The 18,244-nt window shown below is 48.2% G+C and overlaps 1 protein-coding gene across 1 annotated transcript in view; it reads left to right on the top strand.

Annotated features, from left to right (window-relative positions):
* LOC111168010 (doublecortin domain-containing protein 2C) overlaps positions 1-18,244 on the top strand; it is a 124,442-nt gene that overhangs the window by 26,781 nt on the left and 79,417 nt on the right. The window contains 3 exon segments of the mRNA XM_089922504.1: positions 7,305-7,381; positions 12,084-12,212; positions 16,744-16,881. Coding sequence (XP_089778630.1) covers positions 7,305-7,381; positions 12,084-12,212; positions 16,744-16,881 — 344 coding nt within the window.

Genomic DNA, 18,244 nt, shown 5'->3' with positions numbered 1-18,244 from the left:
TGTAACTGAAAGTTTGTACCTTTGTACGAATCTCTTCCTATTTCCCCCACCCCCAGCCCTGGCAGTCATTTTTCTACTCTCTGTCTCCACTTTCTGCCACCTGCCCCCCAGATTCCACATATAAGTGACACCGTGCAGTATTTGTCTTTCTTTGGTTTATTTTACTTACTATAATGTCCTCCAGTTTGACCCATGTGTTGCAAATGGCAGACTTTTCTTCTTTTCTATGGCTGAATAATATTCCACTGTATGGATATAACATATTTTCTTTATCCATCCATCCATTGGTAGACACTTAGGTTGTTTCCATACCTTAACCATTGTGAATAATGCATCAATGAATACTAACTGGAGTACATATGTCTCTTCAAGAAAACGGTTTCATTTCCTTCTGATATATACCCATAAGTGGGACTGCTGGGTCATATGGTAGTTCCAGTTTTAAGTTTTTGAGGAGTCGCCATACTGTTCTCCATAGTGGCTGCACCAGTCTACATTCCCACCAACAGCACAGGAGGGCTCCCTTTTCTCCATACCCTCACCAACACTCGTTATTTGTTGTCTTTTTGGTGATAGCCATTCTGACAGGTGTGAGGTGATATCTCACAGTGGTTTTGATTTGCGTTTCCCTGATGACCAGTGATGTTGAGCACCTTTTCTTGTACCTTTTGGCAAGTTGTATGTCTTCTTTGGACAAATGTCTATTCAGGTCCTTTGCCCATTTTTAAACTAGGTTGTTTTTGTTTTTTGCCATTGAGTTGTATGAATTCCTTGTATATTTTGGATATTAACCCCTTATCAGATACAAGGTTTGCAAATATTTTCTTTCAGTAGGTTGCCTTTTCATTTTGTTGCTGGTTTCCTTGGCTGAGTGGAAGCTTTTCATGTATTAAGTTTGATGTGGTCCCAGTTGCTTATTTATGCTTTTGTTACATCTGCTTTTGTTGTCAAATCCAAAAAATCATTGCAAAGATCAATGTCAAGAAGCTTACTTACTCCCTCTATTTTCTAGGAGTTTTATGGTCTCAGGTCTTATGTGCAAGTCTTTAATCCATTTTGAGTTGATTTTTGTGTTTAGTGTAAGACAGGGGTCCAGTTTCTTTCTTTTGCATGTGGCTGCCCAGTTTTTCCAGCATCGTTTATTGAAGAGACTATTCTCTCCTCGTTGTATATTCTTGGATCCTTTGTGGAATATTAATTGACTGTATACACACGGGTTTATTTCTGGGCTTTCTATTCTGTCCCACTGGTCTATTGGTGTGTTTTTATGCCAACACCATACTATTTTGATTATATAAAAATATATTGACAGATTATATTTATAGATTATAAACGCCTCCATCTTTGTTCTTCATGTTAAAGATAGCTTTGGCTATTCAGGATCTTTTGTGGGTAAGCTGATAATGGGGGAGAGAATAGGGAGAATTGCTCAGAACGATCTTAAGTGGGTGAGAAAAGATAATAAGAGTAATAAGAGCTGCCTCTGGATCTGCCTGTTCTGGACATTTCATATAAATAGAATCATACAATATAGTGACTTCTTAGACTTAGCATGTTTTACGGTTTATCTGTGTTGTAGTGTGTATTGATTTTTCATTCCTTTCTATGGCTGAAGAGTATTCCATTGTATGAATGGACCACGTTTTATTTATCTATTCCACATCTGACGGACATTTGGGCCTTTTTGTTTACAGCTGCGCTGGGGGGTGGGAACTGGTCCTCTTTCTCATTCTTGGAGTGATTTCTCTCCTTTTGTCATCTGAAACCCTGCCCTCTTCTTATTCCCTCCGGTTGTTTCTCCTAAATTTTTCTTGCGGCATTAGTGTCATTGTCTGTCCTTGGAGTCCCCACTTCCCTCCAGGTGCTACCCTGGTTCCTTCCCTCTTCTCATTCGGGCAGTGTACCTGCCTCATCCTCCACCATCATCCTTGCGCCCAGGGCACCCAGGCCTCTCTCTAGCGCAGGATCCACATCTCTGTCTACAGGGCACTGTCACCTGGATGTCCCAAGGATACCTCAGATTCAGCATGTCCACGTTTGAACTCACTGGCCTCTCCCCGCAAACCCAGTTGTTATTTTGTGTTCCTTTTTTCAGAGAACGGAGCTGTATACTCAACGCCTAAAACCAGAAACCTAGATAATCGTCTTAGCTTTTACTTCTCCCAGCCCCCCTCCCGCCCTGTCCCTCCTGTGCCTTCTCTCAAGCCCATTCAGTTATGGACCCCCATTCTTGCTGAGGGCACCCAGAGCTGCTCTTAGAAAGAGTTGTGTGCCTTCCACCTGGACTTCCTGCATATCCAGTCCATCCCTTTCCAGTTGGATCTCATCAGTTCCCTGGTTCAAACACTTCAAGGCATGCCTCTTTTCTCCAAGGCGATGGAGTGTACACTGCTAAGGGCAGATGTGAAGGCCCTCCTTGATCTGGCCCTGGCTTACTTCTTCAGCCCCGCCTCTCACCACGCCTCCCTCTGTGTCCAGTGTCTAGTCTAGACTTTTCCGTTCCCAAAGACCTTGTATCCACGAGGATGTATCCAAAGTCCTCTAACAGGATTTTGTGTATGCTGTTTCTCCTGCCTCATTTAGCATTTCTTCCCATCCTCAACGGACCGACTCCTGCTTATAAATCAGGTCTCAACCTAGAGGCCGCTTCCACCAGGAAGCCTGCTTTGTGTCGCTGTGAGGATGGAGTGCGCCCCATGCTGGCCACCAGAGAGCCCTCATCACAGAGCTGCATGTGCTTGTCTCCTTGTTTACGGATCGCTTGCCCAGTGGTCTGTGTCCCCATGCCTCGCAGCGCTCCGAGGCCAGGTGTGATGATGGCCTCGCTCAACTTTGTGTCTCTAACACTTAGCACAGTTCCTCCCATGGAGGGGTGTCCTCTGCAAACAGGGCTTAAATAAATGAATGGAACGATGACCGAGTGCCTTCCGGGAGTCTGCAGCCGGGCAGAATTTGGGGCAGGTACTCTCCTCTCCTTGGGTTGGTTTTATTTGTGACCCTGCTTCCGAGTAGGGACTTCCTGGGATGGCCAGTAGGCTCCATAAGTCGCGTGGCTGTCTGTTGCTGTGGGATGGTTCCTCTGGGGGGTCAGCAAATTTGGAGTCATTCAGAGCATCAGTTCCAACCTATAAATCCATCATAGGCGGGGAGCTGACATCCATTCTACACGGGGCACATAAATCAGCTATGGGCCTTTTTTATTTGATGTTTCGCGTGGAAAAGGCCGTGAGGATGTTCACGGAGGGCTGTCGGAGAAGGCTGATGGGGCAGAAGGAGCAACGGCACAAATAACAACCACTGCTGTCAGCCGAGCTCTTAACTCACTGCAGGCACCTTGCAGAGCACTGGAGAGCGAGTTCTCTCACTTTGTGTTACTCATATCGCGAGCAAACCTATAGCATAGGCACTACTTTTTTGTTTGTTTTTTTTACCTTTTCCCTTTAGCCAAATTTTATGTTATATCTGTATTTTTTATTGAAGTATAGTTGATTTACAATATTGTGTTAGTTTCAGGTGTACAGAAAAGTGATTCAGTTATGCATATTTTCTTCAGATTGTTTTCCATTATAAGTTATTACAAGATATTGAATATTGTTCCCTGTATTATACAGTAAATCCTTGTTGCTTGTCTGTTCTACGTATGGTAGTTTGTACCTGTTAATCCCAAACTCCTAATTTATCCTCCCCCTGCTTTCCCCTTTGGTAACCGTAGTTTGTTTTCTATGTCTGTGAGTCTATTTCTGTGCTGTGTATAGATTCATTTGTATATTTCTTTTTTAGATTCCACAGATAAGTAACATCATGTAATATTTGTCTTTCTCTGTCTGACTTACTACATATACACTACTTGGATCTGCGTTGCATGCACGGAGAAACAGGTTTAGGGAAGCGAGACAACTTGACCAAGGTCACACAGTGAGAAACTGATGGAGCCAGTCCTGGAATCGTGGATGACTCAAAATAGGCTCCTGGATGGTGTACTGGTGTAGGTTCCAACCTCCGTTTTGCTAAAAACTATAATAAAATGTTTTTTGATGGCTTAGCATGGCCAGGACGCTTGATAGCTGTGTGCTCTTGGGAAGATGATATAACGTCTCTGATTCTTTGTTACCTGGATATTGTGCCTGGTGATTTTGAGGATTGGGTGTGAGTGCTTATAAAGGTCTGAGTGCAGTGCCTGACACATAGCAGACATCCAGTAAACCGTAGGTGCTACCTGGGGAAACACACCTTTGGCAGCCTTGAGTGTCTTCCATCACTGAGGCAGATTTGGTTCAATTACCCTGGACCCTTGTTAAAGAGCTCTAAAGCGCGTTACGTCCTGCCTCTCAGGGCAGGTGAATGACACGAGTCTTGAAACTGTCATCACCATCAGACAGTTACAGCAAAGCACGTTTGCTTGGTACTTCTTCGGAGATTATTATGTGGAGTGCAGGGGAAAAGCCCAGAAGCATACATGCATTTAATTGCTGGGGTCATTTAATTAGGCAGGTGATATCAGGGTTAATGAATCATTAACATGTAAGAAAGCAATTAGTTCATTGTTTCCATAAATTTATGCAATCAGGAAAACTGCTTCTTAGGGTAGCTGTGCCTTAATAGAATTTTGCAGAGGGTAATTTCTGTTGTTTTGTTTTCACACTAGGTCTGCAAATACACGGCCGTCGTTGATATTCATGGCATTGATTTTGTCACTATTAGTACGCAAGTGTATATAAGTTTATATATAGTATGACAGTAGGGTAACAATGGATGTAGGTGTGCATTGCCACAATGCTCAGTGGACTCACTTTTTCTGGGATTCTTTCCGGAGTATCAGAGCTGTTTCTCACTGGTCATTCATTTGTTCATTCTTCATTCATATTCATGAAATACTTATCAAACTCCTACCATGGGCCGCCCATTGTTCAGGCAATGGAAGTACTTTGTTGAACATGACAAACAAGGTCCCTGCTTTCAGGAGGCTTACACTCTACAAGGAGGGATCAATAATACGCAAGTAAATAAACACACAAATATTAGGCAATATCAAGTGCTGTGGTGAACATACATCAAGGTGCGTGATCATCAGGGAAGTCCTCTCTGAGGAGCTGGCATCCACGTTGACTTCTTAATGCAAGAGGGAGCAAACCGTGCAAAGATCTGGGAGAACATTCCAGGGTCCAGGTCTTGTGCTTGTGGGAACAAGCTCGGTGCTTAAAGAGCTGGAAGAAAGCAGGCATGGGAGGTGCTGTGGGAGGGACGAGGGCACAGAGGCAGCGGTGCGAGCCACATGGCCGCGTGGGCTAGCTGAGGAGTGGGGACCTACTGGAAGTGTGGGTCTTTCCACCACTGGGGCTTTAAGTCAGACAGTGATGGCGTCCTGGTTTGTGTTTACAAAGGCTCCTCCGCTTGCTGCGAAGAAAGGGCTATGGGGGTGGGGAGATGAGTTAGGGGAGGGATGGGGAGGCTTGGCCAGCGGGGTGGCAGGAACAGGGTGGCCCAGGATGCAGTTTTGAGGTAGAACTGAGAGATGGGCTGATGGCTTAGTTGTGGGTGTCAGGGAAGAAAGGACCCACTGGTGTCTCCCAGGCTTGGTAGTTGAACAAGTGGGTCTAGGGTAGTGCCGTGTTCTGAGATGGGGCGTCTGGGGACGAGCAGTTGGCTGTGGGTAAAATCAACAATTGTCTTTGGGCTGTAATCCAACTGAGATGCCGAAATGGTCTCTCTCTCCCTCCCCTCCCCCCCGGCCCGGATTCTGCATGTCTGTGTGTGTTGGGAGACTCTCATATTTACTAGACTGTGTATTTATCGTATGTGATAATAGGTATGGCATTGTGCCTTTTATAAAATGTTATCTCATAAAAACCCTGCAAGGTATATCATTCCCATTCCCAAATTAATAAATTGTAGCTCAAAGGTGAAATGCTTCTCCGAAGTCACACAGGTAGTAAGGGGTTGGGCTGGAGTTTGAACCCTGGTCTGTCTGATCCCAGAGGCTGTGGTTTCTCCTCTCCCAGGCTGCCCCCCAGATTTGCTCTGCTCCCTCCATGACTGAGGCGCTCCATGCTTACAGCGAGATGCCGGGGCAGGCTTCTCCACAGCACCTCCGTCTTCCCCTCTTACCACGTCGTCCCCTTCAGAAGACAAGGTAATACCGCTCCCAGCTCCTCATTTAAAACACAGCGCTGGGGGCTTCCCTGGTGGCGCAGTGGTTGGGAGTCCGCCTGCCGATGAGGGGGACACGGGTTCGTGCCCCGGTCCGGGAGGATCCCACATGCCGCGGAACGGCTGGGCCCGTGAGCCATGGCCGCTGGGCCTGCGGGTCCGGAGCCTGTGCTCTGCAACGGGAGAGGCCACAACAGTGAGAGGCCCGCGTACTGCAAAAAGCAAACAAACAAAACACAGCGCTGGGAAAGCGTGAGCTGCCCACGTCTGCGTGCACTGATGGTGGGCCGCGCAGCTTGCCCCTGCTCCCGTGGTGAACCCCAAGGATGCTGCTTGGGTGTTATTCTCGGGAAAGGAACTGCTGTAGGTGACTTTTACTCAACTTGGGATAATTCAGTGGCACTGCGCCAACATTAGAGGTTGGCTGGCCTGTCTGTATGTGACCGGGCGGCCTGGCGGGTCAGGGAGGTGCAGGGAGACGGGCCGGTGGGAGGCCTGGGTGGAAACCCTCTGCCGTGGGGCCCTCCCTTCCGGGCCAGGGGCCAGGGGGCAGGCCAGCCCTGACGTGAGGAGGGGGCCCGGGGATGGCGGGGGGCACGTCTCGGGGACTCTTGCCTGCCTGGGTGTCTGGGCCCCGGTGGGCGTGAGGCCGAAGTTGAATGCAGCCCCAGAGCTGGCTCAGCCCCTCAGGTTGGATTCACAGAAAAGAGAAGAGAAGGGTCAGGACACGCTGGGAAGGCGTTCTCACCTGCCAGGACATCCTGGCTTGAACCCCATGGCCTGAATTAGAAGCCCCTGTCCCGTCTCGGGGCCCCAGCGGAGCTCACCCAGGCTGTGGGGTGAGCTGCTGTGGGAGCATCCTCAGCGGGAACCACACAGCCCCTTGCTGGGCACCTTCAGTGGGGACCTTGCCGCCCCCTGGACCGCACGGCCCCTCAGCGCAGCCGCCCGCATCGCCCCGGCTGGACTCCTGGCCACCGCCCGGTACGGAGCCCAGCGCTGCCCGGGCCCCTCCCGGGTCCTGCCCTGCGGTCTCTTAGCGAGGCTGCCCCACCTTTACCGTAGGTTTGGGGTCGAATGCTGTGCGTACTGTTGGTATTTAACAAGCGTTTTTTAGCTTGAACTGAATTCTGAGGCTTCTTTTTTCTTTTTTTCAGACCAAGCCGGTGGTACGTTGTGACATAAACGTGCCTCCCAGGTGGCGAACATCCCATCGTTTATCCCGACAAATCAAGTGAGTACAGTGGGGTGCGGGGGGGTGGAGCTCCTTAAAGACGTTGCGCCGCCTTCGCCCCGCTTCTGCTCGGCCCCTCCCTTCTCTCTGACGCTCACCCTCCCCGCCGGGAGCCTTCTGTATGGTTCAGCTGCATGTTCTTCTCTCGTGAACCTTGATTTTGGAGAAGCAATGCCGTTGCCCGCCGCGGCTGCCAGTTCACGTGGGGTGGAAGTGCACGGCTTAGTCTTAGCTTTTTGTTTATTTTTGGTAACCTAGCCCTTGCAGTTGCTGGATGGTGAAAGGAAATGTAGAAGTTATGTTCCCACCAAAGCCCCTTGGCGGGGGAGACGGGCTGTCTGATGCTCAACGCGCCCTGGTCAAGGTTGCCTGAGGGCTGGCTGTCCCGGGAAGCGGCTGGTGGGGCAGGTGTAGAGGTGCCGGGGGACTCTGTCCCGGTTAATCAGGACCCCTCTGTGGGCCGGCCCGCGTTATGCTTGGGGCTGTAGAAAGAGAACACACTTGACTCAGGTCAAACATTGGTTCAAATCCCTCTTTTCACCTTGTCGGCTTTGTGACCTGCACACGCTTCCTCTCTCTGAATTGGCATCCTCATTTGTAAACAGGGTGGTGACATGCACCTGCAAAGTCCCAGGAAACCCCGCCCAGTTCTCGTTAAGGGGCAGGAATTCTCCAAATGGCAGCCATTCCCTCCCAATCCTTCATATATTGTGCCGTTTTGATATTATAGGGATGAAAATCCCTGACTTGAAGTTCCAGAGGGCACCTTCCCTCTTACCCGGTTCTGTTCCCAGCGGAAGGAATTTCAGTGAGTTTCCAGGGTCCTGGCTCTATGTCTGAGGGGTGGCAGCAGCAGGCCAGTCCCAGCCTTGGGTAGCAGAGAGCCCACATTCCGACGAGTCATCCTTCACGCCCCTGCTGACCAGCAAAGGACTGGGGGCTCAGGAGGCTGGGAACCCCCTGCCAGACACAGTGGAGCCCCCGGCTGGGAAGCCCAAGGATGGAGCAAGCATGACCTGCTTATTAGCTAAGCTGTTCCTTTCACTTACCTTCCAAAACCCAACCATCATTTCTTTAAAATACTTTTCCTTAGGCCTCTGCAAGGGAGCCACTCAACACATCTGAGATCCTTCCACTGTGCCTTTTATACATCTGAGAGCTGTTCTGAAATAATGAGAGACACAGTATTTCTAAATTTTATGAAGGACACCTCTTTCTGAAGAATGGATAGAAATCTCAGGGAACATTATTGGCTTATGGGTCCTTTCTGGCAAAGACACATATCACTAGACATACATTTCTGGGGGGAGCCTGACCCACACTGTCAATGGTTTTCACTTATTTTAACAGACCTTTTTTTTTCCTGTTATAAACCAGTTATTCTTAAGGCCTGTGCTCTATTCTTTATATGGTGTGCTAGAAACTCCACTAGATGGACCCAAATACCCGTCCAAATGCAAGGCCTTTTCTCCCAAGGGAAGGCCTGATCATGTTTGCTTGGAGACCTTGTAACTTAAAAACAAACAGAAAATAGTTACCATGGCTTTCAGAGTTTTTGATGTTCGAGGTGAAAGGTGTTTTGACCCTTCCCAGTAAGCCGGGAGCTGGGGTAGAGGGAGCGGGGGGCTGCTGAGCGTGAGTTCTGTAGCAGCTGGATGGTGGAGAGAGAAGCTGTTCCCCCTGACTGTCTGCGTGTCCTCAGAATTCAGCTGGTCGAGTCCACATTCAGGAGAAGCCGCCAGCCTGGAGGCGGAGGCTCAGGTCTGTGTCCTGGTCTGTCATGAACTAAGCTGTGTGCTGCGGTAAGTGGCGTCCACTGCCACTACTGCCACCGTCACCGCGTCACCTGGCAAAATCCATTCCTAGATCCAAGTGCTGTTTCCTACTTTGAAAAATTCAAAACGTTTCCTATTTAAAAAATTTAAAGTATGTCTTGCTTAAAATATTTTAAATATTACCTATTAAAAATTAATGAGCACATTGGGAGGTGTATTGGCAAAGCTGTTTTATGCCTTTAACCTCTCTTATTTCAAAGTAATTTTTAAAAATTAACTATTTTTTATGGCCAGAGTAACTTACACCCATGGTAAATATATTGTTTTAAAAGGTATACATTAAAAGTAAATCTTCTGCCCACTTTATATCCCCAGAGGCAACTGTTAAAAGTTTCTGGAGTGTCCTTGTAAGACAGGCTTTGCATATTCAAGGATTTACAGGCGTATGTATGCTGCAAGCGTTGCTGTGTATCTTCCTTTTTCTTTCACAGAATTTAATATGGCTTCTTATTAGCACATACAGATACGTTGTGCTTTTAAAAATGGCTACCTAGTATTACAAAAGCGGTCTGTACGTAATTAACAATGGTGGGCTTTCACTGTGTGTCCAGGAGCTGTGCCTGTCCATTACCTCTCTGTCACAGACTTTCTAGGGAAACAATCTTTGGGTGTATTTCTTGGGGTTGGTCATCCATCTACCTGGATCGTCAGGTGGAAGACGGGCTGTCTGATGCTCAAACAGCACAGACCTAAAATCTGGCAGAGCGAGAAGGGTCTAGTTCATTCTCCAGCTCAACTGGAAAACTTCTGGGGATGTATTAAGTCCATCACTCCCTCTAAACTTGAAATTTCCTAATTTCTTTATTGTTAACATTTCTTTCTTGATCGTTAACAATTTAAAAAATCCTTTTCTCCGTATTTACATGCTTCGTATAAAAAAGTGGACATCTGGAAATGTGTTAAGAGTAAAATCAAAATCGCTCGTTATCCTTCTCCTCAGAGACGGCCCCTGTTAACTTTGAGGGCCACTTACTTGTAGTTCTCTCTGTACTTGCTGGTGTGTTTTCTTACAGCATTAATTGTATTTGATCATTTTCCCCCTAAATACAAATTCTGCATAAACAATTTTAAATGGCTGCATTAGTTATTATTGTATCCTGTGCTATGATTTGTTTCACCATTCCTCTGCACTTGGACATTTAGGTTGTTTTTATATTTTGGTTTTTGTAAATACAGGCAAACTTTCTACTTTGTTTTATCGCGCTCTGCTTTCTTGTGTTTCGCAGATAAGGCTTTTTTTCTTTTACAAATTGAAGGTTTGTGGCCGCCCTCTGTTGTCACATGATAGTAAACATTTTTTTTTTTAACAATAAAGTATTCTAAATTAACGTACGTACATTGTTTTTATAGACTACAGTATAGTGTAAACGTAACTTCTCTATGCACTGAGAAACCAAAAACTTTGCGTGACTCGCTTTGTTTCTGTGGTCAGGGGCCAAACCCGCGATGTCTCTGAGGTTTGCCTGTGACCCTGCGAGAGACGTTTCTACAGGTTCACGTATACGTGCCCGCATTTCCGTGGGTTGGAGTTCAGGGAGTGGACAGACTGTGTCAGTGATTCCTGGTCCCATGCGTCTCCATGTCTATGTCCCCAGGTCGCCCTTCAGGAAGATCGTGCTCACTTTTACCCACGTCAACAGTGTATATGTGTGTGTGTATCAGCCTGCGAGGGCTGCCAGAATCTGTGGGGGACACAGTTCAGTCCATAACAGCGTGCTTATTTCCCCGCACTCAGCGTGAGAATCTGTGTTAAATATCTTAAAAATGTAGACAAAAACACAACATGGCCTTGTCTCAACATTTATTTCTTGTATTATTAGCCATCTGTGTTTGGAGAGACTTTTGGCGTGCACCATTTAGGAACACGGATAGGTGGAAACCTTGCAGCAAATCTTCAGGGTAGCACAGATGAGCTGTGCTACGACTTGCACAGAATGCCCCTTTCGAGGTTTGTTTTGGGGCAGAGGCTTTAAGTACGGAAAAAGTGGCCTCTGGGGTGACGGCAAGCCTCTTTCCACAGAGCCTCAGCTGATCCTTTTTGTTGTGCACAAACGTGTTAACTTAAGATTTATATTTACTCTGAAACAAGAGATGTATTTCTCCAATTTTAAATTATTTACATTTAAGGAAAAACAACAGCAGTAATCATAAATAACAAAGTAACAGATTGAAAGTCAGCACCGTGAAGTTGAGCTCCTGTATTGTTAAATGCTATCCATAACTTTTAGACTTAAAGAAATAGCCTCATGTTTTACAATATTTTAATAAGAGTTTGAAACTGTTGCTAAGTGGCTTTGACTGTGACACCAGGGAACTAGTAGCTTTGCACCGGGTTTTGTGCGGACCCCAGCCGTGTCCCCAGCCCCAGCCCATAGAAATAGGAAAACAAACCCACCAGGGCCACAGGGAAGCTGCCTTAAACTGTGAGAGTGAAATCAGTGGTTTCTGTTATCTTTCCAGAGGATTGCACGTTATTTCCTCTGGGACACTCTCTTGGCGCCACGGAGGGGACAGCAGCTGCATTTTAAACGCCAAATTTCCCCGTTTGTTTTCCAAATGGACACAGTTTTCTTCCATGTTTCCTGTTGTCACGGAGGCCTATTTTTTAAAGAGTAGAGTTTAGTCCTGTTCATCGGGGTGTCTTCTATTCCATGAGGCCGTGTCGCCAGCGTTTCTGGCCCCTCCCTGGTTCTGAGCACTATGGGGCTTGGGGACTGTCCTCCATGCGGTGGCGTGTGGGCCACCAGGGGCTGCTCAGGGCTCCGTGTGGTTTCCGTGCTTCTGTAATTGGGTATCTTTTGTGAATTCCCAGCGTTTTCCCCCAAAGTGTGAGGCCCTAATGGAGGCTTTTCCTCTGGTTCCTGCAGTGTTTTCACAAATGGAAGATTATTTATTCCACCTGTAAAGATTATTATACCCAAATTCAGCCTGACGGAGTGAAACTGCGTGCTGGCCATGATCGGAGAGAAGGCCTTTCCTCTGGGAGGCGTTCGAAAGTAAGGCTCTGGCCCAGCTCTGGGGACCCGGAAGGAGGGACTCGTTCTGTGCCTTTCAGTGAGAATTTCCTGCCCGTCCAGCAAGGTCTGAAATGATTTCTCGTGAACTCTGATTTTAATTCTTCAGGCAGACAATAGTTCTGCAGTCTTTGGGCCATACTTATTTTTAACAGTTTCATTCATTCATTCAAAAAAGTTTAGCGAGCATCTGCCTCGCGCTCGGCGTGGTGAATACAGCTAACAAGGCTGAGATGTGGTCTCCCCAGTCCCCGGGCCCCCCGTGCCCCTGCCGGGTGGCCAGTGATTAACATTCAGTTAGATGCTCAGGTGATGTAATGAGGCCTCTTGGGCAGGAGAATTCGGGGAGCCACGCAGGGGAGCTGGTGTCCGAGTGGTGACGGGGCCCGTCACGGGGGGATGGAACCCTTGGATGGAGGAGATGGTGTGCTGCACTGGCCGAGCAGTGTTGGCGGCCCCACTGGCCTGGACCCCGAATTTGCAGTGGGACACGCTGCAGGGCTGTGGTTTCCTCCGACGCTCGGCAGCCTGGGACTAGGGAGGGGAAGATAGACAGACTCGTCCATGGCCGAGGGTGGGAAGGACCAGCAGAGGAGGGGTTCGGTGTGTGCAGGTGACTCTAGGGATGGCCCGGTGGCCTCAGACCCCGGCCTGGCGGTTGGAGGAGGGCGGGAGGGAGGGAGTGGAGAGCCGTGAGGCTACAGGCTGTAGCGGGAGGTGAAGAAGACCTGGCCTTGGGAACACACGGGGTGATGAGAAGGCCCGGGTCTCGCCACGGGAGTGGGTGGGAAAGCGCAGGACACAGACCTTCAAAGCTGGGAAGTCGGGTGATGTGGAGTGAGGCCGAAGGACCATTAGAAGCGTCGTCCTCATGGACAGTTATGGTTCCGGGTGGCTGGCATTGGAGAGGAAGAGCAAAAACATTCAGTCCCTTTTCACTTTTGTGTCAATTAACTCTTTCTCGGGGGTGAGTTAAAACATAGAAGATCTACTGACAGTCAAGAGTTGTGATACCAACAATGACAACTGTTGTGTCCACTAGTGAGCGGGACATAACTGTTGGGACATTTAGAGCAATGGGCTACTCGCTAGCCTAATGAGGATGGTGAATAACAGTGAACACGAGTGTTCCAGGGAGACCACTGTTCACATAATAAAAAGTCCTGTAAGTGCCCAGGTGACTTCAGGATGCAGTTATAAGTATTCGTGTTTCATCCTTAAAGAAATAGGGACAGTTGTCTGGAGCAGATAGGCTTGTGCATATTTTTGGAAGAAGCCAGAAACAGTAGTGGGATTAATCATAAGTATCACGTCTAAAATCACAAGTATCACATAGTGGTGAAAGGAAGAGGTGAAATCTTTGTGAGGGAGAAGCAAGCAAGGAAGTAGGATATCTAGAGGGAAAATAGGACACTAGATCAATAAGCTCCTTTCTTTCTTTCCCTGGGCTTAAATTAGTTCTCTGTGGCTGAGTTTAGAAAAAGTACAGAGCTTGGAAATAAAGGAAATGCTTAGAAAGTTCAAATATTCAATAGTAAGCTTGAAAGGGTGATGTAATAGGCACATTACAGGTTTTTTTTTTTTATTATTATCAACGTACATGTTATCTTTGAACGGAACCGACAGCTAATAGCCAACATACGTTTGAGAAGTCGTTTGTATCTATCTGTATTTATCATTCCTTAGATAATGTTAATATGGTTCAGTGGAGGTTTCTACTGTACCTTTTTCTTGTGTCCGTTAGAGACTTAGCCAAGTTCTCAGTGGTATTAAAATTGGTTGATTTATTGGATAGTTTTGAACTTTCTGGGATATATATATATATTCCAGAGAAACCGTTAAGATTGTGTGTGGGTCTCTGTGTGAGAGATTATTGCTGATCTCGGTGTTAGAAAAATGTGCTTTTTGCAGACGTGTGTTGCGTGCTGATTGCACGGTGGGCACCACGCTGTGCGCGGGAGGCCCAGCCTGGTCCGCTCACCCCTGTTGAGCTTGTGGCCCCGCAGAGAAGGCAGAATCAAAAAGAATCACAGTGGAGGGCAGAGTGTGTAGGAGAGGAGCACACCCAGGTGTGGAGCCCAGTCTAGGAATAACCCAGAAGAGGTTCGCCTTGAGGACGGCAGAGGAGTAGAGGTCGGGGTGTGCTGGGCTTGGGAGGAGATGCTGGTGCACCCCTGAAAGCGGGCACCCCCCAGATCTGCACCCGGGTGCTTCTCTCGCCTCACCCTGGTCCAGCCCTGGTTGGGAAATGCAGTGTTATGGGTGATGCCTGGACGTGAGGCTGGCCAGATGCGGTTCCGGAAAGGAGAGTCGTTAGCACGGGGAGGAATTGAAGAGGAAAGAGGCCGAATTTCCCACGTCCCGCAGCCCTGGGCACCGTGCACCTGGCAGAGCTCTCTATCTGCTGGAAGAGAAGGGTGGTGAGTGGTCCCTGTCAAGTTCTGAGACTCTGAGATACAACCATTTCCACCCTCAATGCTTGATTCAATCTGCATTTGTCGGGCACAGGTTGGGCAGTGTTGGTGAACCTAAACTCTTTTGTCTGCTTTTTCACCATCTGTGGACTCTTCCAGTTGGAGGTCTTCCCTCTTTCATTCTGTGACACGAATTTTCATTATTTCTACCCGTATTTCTTCCTTTCTACTCCTAATTTAACTTATTTTGGGGATTCTTATTATCTGGTTGATGGCACTTCTGCTCATTTTTATTTCTTAACTTCTATATGTTCTATTATCATTTCCTGCTGCTTCCTGGGAGAGTTCCTCTATTTCATCTTCCAAACAATAATTTGTGCTTCTTTCTTTATTTCATATTTCCCTTATTTCTTTTGTAACGTTTTCCATGTTTATGTTAAGTGCCTGGTCCATGTGTCCCAGCACTTCTGCTTCTGGTGGAGTCTCCCAAGGCCCCACCCCCAGCACCTTGCGGTCCAGCCTCCAGCACCTGAGCTCTGCGGGGAGGCTGTCCTCGCGGCCGCAGCCAGTCAGTCCTGCCGCCTCCCTGGGCCCCTCACTGCCGAGGGTGTCTGCAGCTCCCTGGCTTGCTCCTGGGGACACTCGTGCCAGCTGTGAGCCCTCCAGGGATGGGCACCGATTGTCCCAAGGTGACAACAGGAGAGGAAGAAAGTTCCAAGCCCTGCTTCTCACCTGGAAGCCCTGTGTTCCACTCCCTGGGGCGTCTCACATTTGCCCCCTGTCTGGAAGTTCTTCATCTTGGTCCTACAGGATGACCCTAGGCAGCAGGTCCAGGAGCTGCCCTTGTTAGAAACAGATGCTCAGGCCTCATGTTAGACTCACTGAATCAGAAACTTCAGGGCGGGGGGCCCAGCGCTGTGTGTGAGCCAGCCATCTGGTGGTTCCCTGCTCGCTGAGGTTGAGGGGTGCTCAGGGGAGGGAGGTTTGAGTCCTGTGGGTCCCACCTGTTCCCGGTGCCCTGCATCCATCTCTCCTCTCCCTTCCTGTGCTCACTGCTGTCATTTGTGAGCACGTCATACGCCCTGCGAGAGCTCTGCATCTCCTCCCGCAGGTGAGGTGCTTTTCCTCCATCACATCCCACCCACGATGGCCAGCCGCCTGTTGCTAAAACACTGTGCTTACCCCACACTTCTATGCAAATCCCCACTCACTCCGACTAAATCGATGATAAGCTCCTCCCCCTAGAATTCCAGGCTCTGGGATTCAACGTTCAAGTTCCATTTCACCCAAGGGTGCATTTCACCGTTCGGTGACAGTCAATCCTCTGTGTTCTGGCTTTTTGCAGAGGCCCCTTCTGCTGCCCCAAAGGCTTCATCCCATCTTCACATGAGGAACTCCTACCTACCCTTGTACATTTCACCTTAGTGAAGCCTACAGTCGCCTTTAATCTTTCTCCTCTTAGAATGCTGAGATTTTGCCCTTCTCTGGTCATACTTGCCTTTATAGGCTTTTACACACTTCTTGACTTTGGGGAAGCAGTGGCTTTCTTATTTCATATTTTTTACACAAGGCCATGCCTACCTCATTGTATGGTGCCTAACAGATGCTCAGCATTGAATGAATTGAACATTTTCTTAAATAAATGAATTATGAATTATACATGCCAAAATAGAGTGCAGAATAAAACGTAGACAAATATTAGTCTTTTAGTGCTTACAAAAAGGCATCTTATTTGCTAATAAATGCCGGGTTGTTTTCCAAGTATTGTTATAACAATATAAGCCAATTTGTATTCATTTTAACTGTTATTAGTTAAAATTAATTGAATACCAACCAACAGCTTAAATGTTCTCAGGGCCCTCTGAATACTTGTACATAATTAAAGATACACTTTAATTAAAAAATCTAAAAATGGAAAGCGAGCCTAACCCTGGCAGAGCCGCTCCTGCAGGGCTCCGTTAGCCCGTTTTGGTTACGTTTGCTCTCAGAGCATCAGCTCTCCTGTGGTGCACATACCAGTCGCATTATGTACCGGGTGCCCCCAGCCTGATGTTATGGCTCTTAAGTCCCCAGCTCATTTTTTCTTTCTTTACTCACAGATTATTTACAATGAATGGGCATCTTCTGGACAACTCAAAGGATTTGCAAGACAACCATTTTTACGTTGCGGCAGGACTGGAGGCCTTCCAGTATTTCCCTTATTGGAAGTCCCCAAAGGTCCCCAGAGAAGTTTAACAGTGAGCACATTTCATTGCTTCCCTTCCTGCTTAGTAAACTTTGCCTTTCCCCCCAGCTCCTCTCCCAAGTATGGTCAGTTTAGGTATCTGCTATTTTTCTGTAGTGAAACTTGATATTATCGTTTTTATATATGATGCGTTTTTTTTGTTTGTTTTTTTTAATACTTTCTTGGCTGCGCCGTGCAGCATGTGGGATCTTAGCTCCCCGACCAGGGATCGAACCCGTGCCCCCTGCATTGGAAGCGTGGAGTCTTAACCACTGGACTGCCAGGGTAGTCCCTATGAGGCAGTTTTGAATTTTCAAAATCTTTGGCATGGAGGAATCACTGCTGTTGGATAGAGCCACAAGGACAGTGAGATCCCGTATTGAGTCTTTCTCTGGGGTTCCTGGGGTCTCAGAGGTCAAGAGTCTAAACATACAGGATAGAGCTGGCCCCAGGCCCCGGTCATGGTAGCCCACACTCCATCTGGTGCAGTTTCGTTTTCTTAATTCGACTTGCTTTTCCTTATCTAAAACAGAGTGTGCAGGCTGGCAGTCTCTCCTGGTGAACAGAGCAGTGATTTTTGTAGTAGATCCTGGGCCTGCGTAACAGGGCACCCCCTGGTGTGTGCATCTGTGGATGCGAAGCAATGGCTGGGAGGAAGATGAGACGGTGGGGACTCTTGTCCCGTCCCCTGAGATAATGTGCCGATTGTCCCCGCACTCTCCGGCTTGCATCTAGGATAGGGCAGCCGAGTGCCAGTAGTGAAGGCATAGGGCTGTCCTGTAGGCTCAGGCCTGGGGGACGCCCGGGGTTTTCCCCTGAGGTAGACGAACCCAGCATTTGCGCTCGGAGTTGCGTCCTGTGTCCTGCCCTGATGCTCACAGGACAGAGCAGGCTCTGTATGTGCAGAGAGCCCTTCTCATGGTTCCTGGTCCTTGAGGTCACGAGATGAGGTGGTCTGGTTCCATTCCCAGGGCAGACTTACACTTGACGCCTCCTTGGTTTTCTGTGTCTCACCCATCCTGCTTTTCAGGGTGTATTTGTATGAAAAACCTCAGTATTCCCAACTCCAAATATCTGTAGGTCTGTAGAGTCCACATCCCTTCCTCACTTTCCTGATGTGCTGGCCAGACACGGAGGCCTCTCTGTGAGACTGGGGCTCTCGGGGCCACAGCTCCAGATGAGCTCCTGAGTGTCTGATGCCAGGTGTCGGGGCCGGACCAGGCTCGGCGGAGGGTTGGGAAGAAGGCTGACCTGCCGGACTGAAGGTCTGCGGTTCACACTGATCCAGCTCCTCAGTTTTGGTCCCAAACGAAGGCCCTGGGATGAGGACTGTGGTTGGGCTTGTTGCCTCTGGGTCAGCCGGGAAGGCGGGCATG

The sequence above is a fragment of the Delphinapterus leucas genome, chromosome 13 (assembly GCF_059928025.1).
Source record: "Delphinapterus leucas isolate spDelLeu-1000000601 "Yukka" chromosome 13, BTC_Dleu_Yukka2, whole genome shotgun sequence".
Taxonomy (NCBI): domain Eukaryota; kingdom Metazoa; phylum Chordata; class Mammalia; order Artiodactyla; family Monodontidae; genus Delphinapterus; species Delphinapterus leucas.
This window is presented reverse-complemented; position numbering and strand designations above follow the sequence as displayed.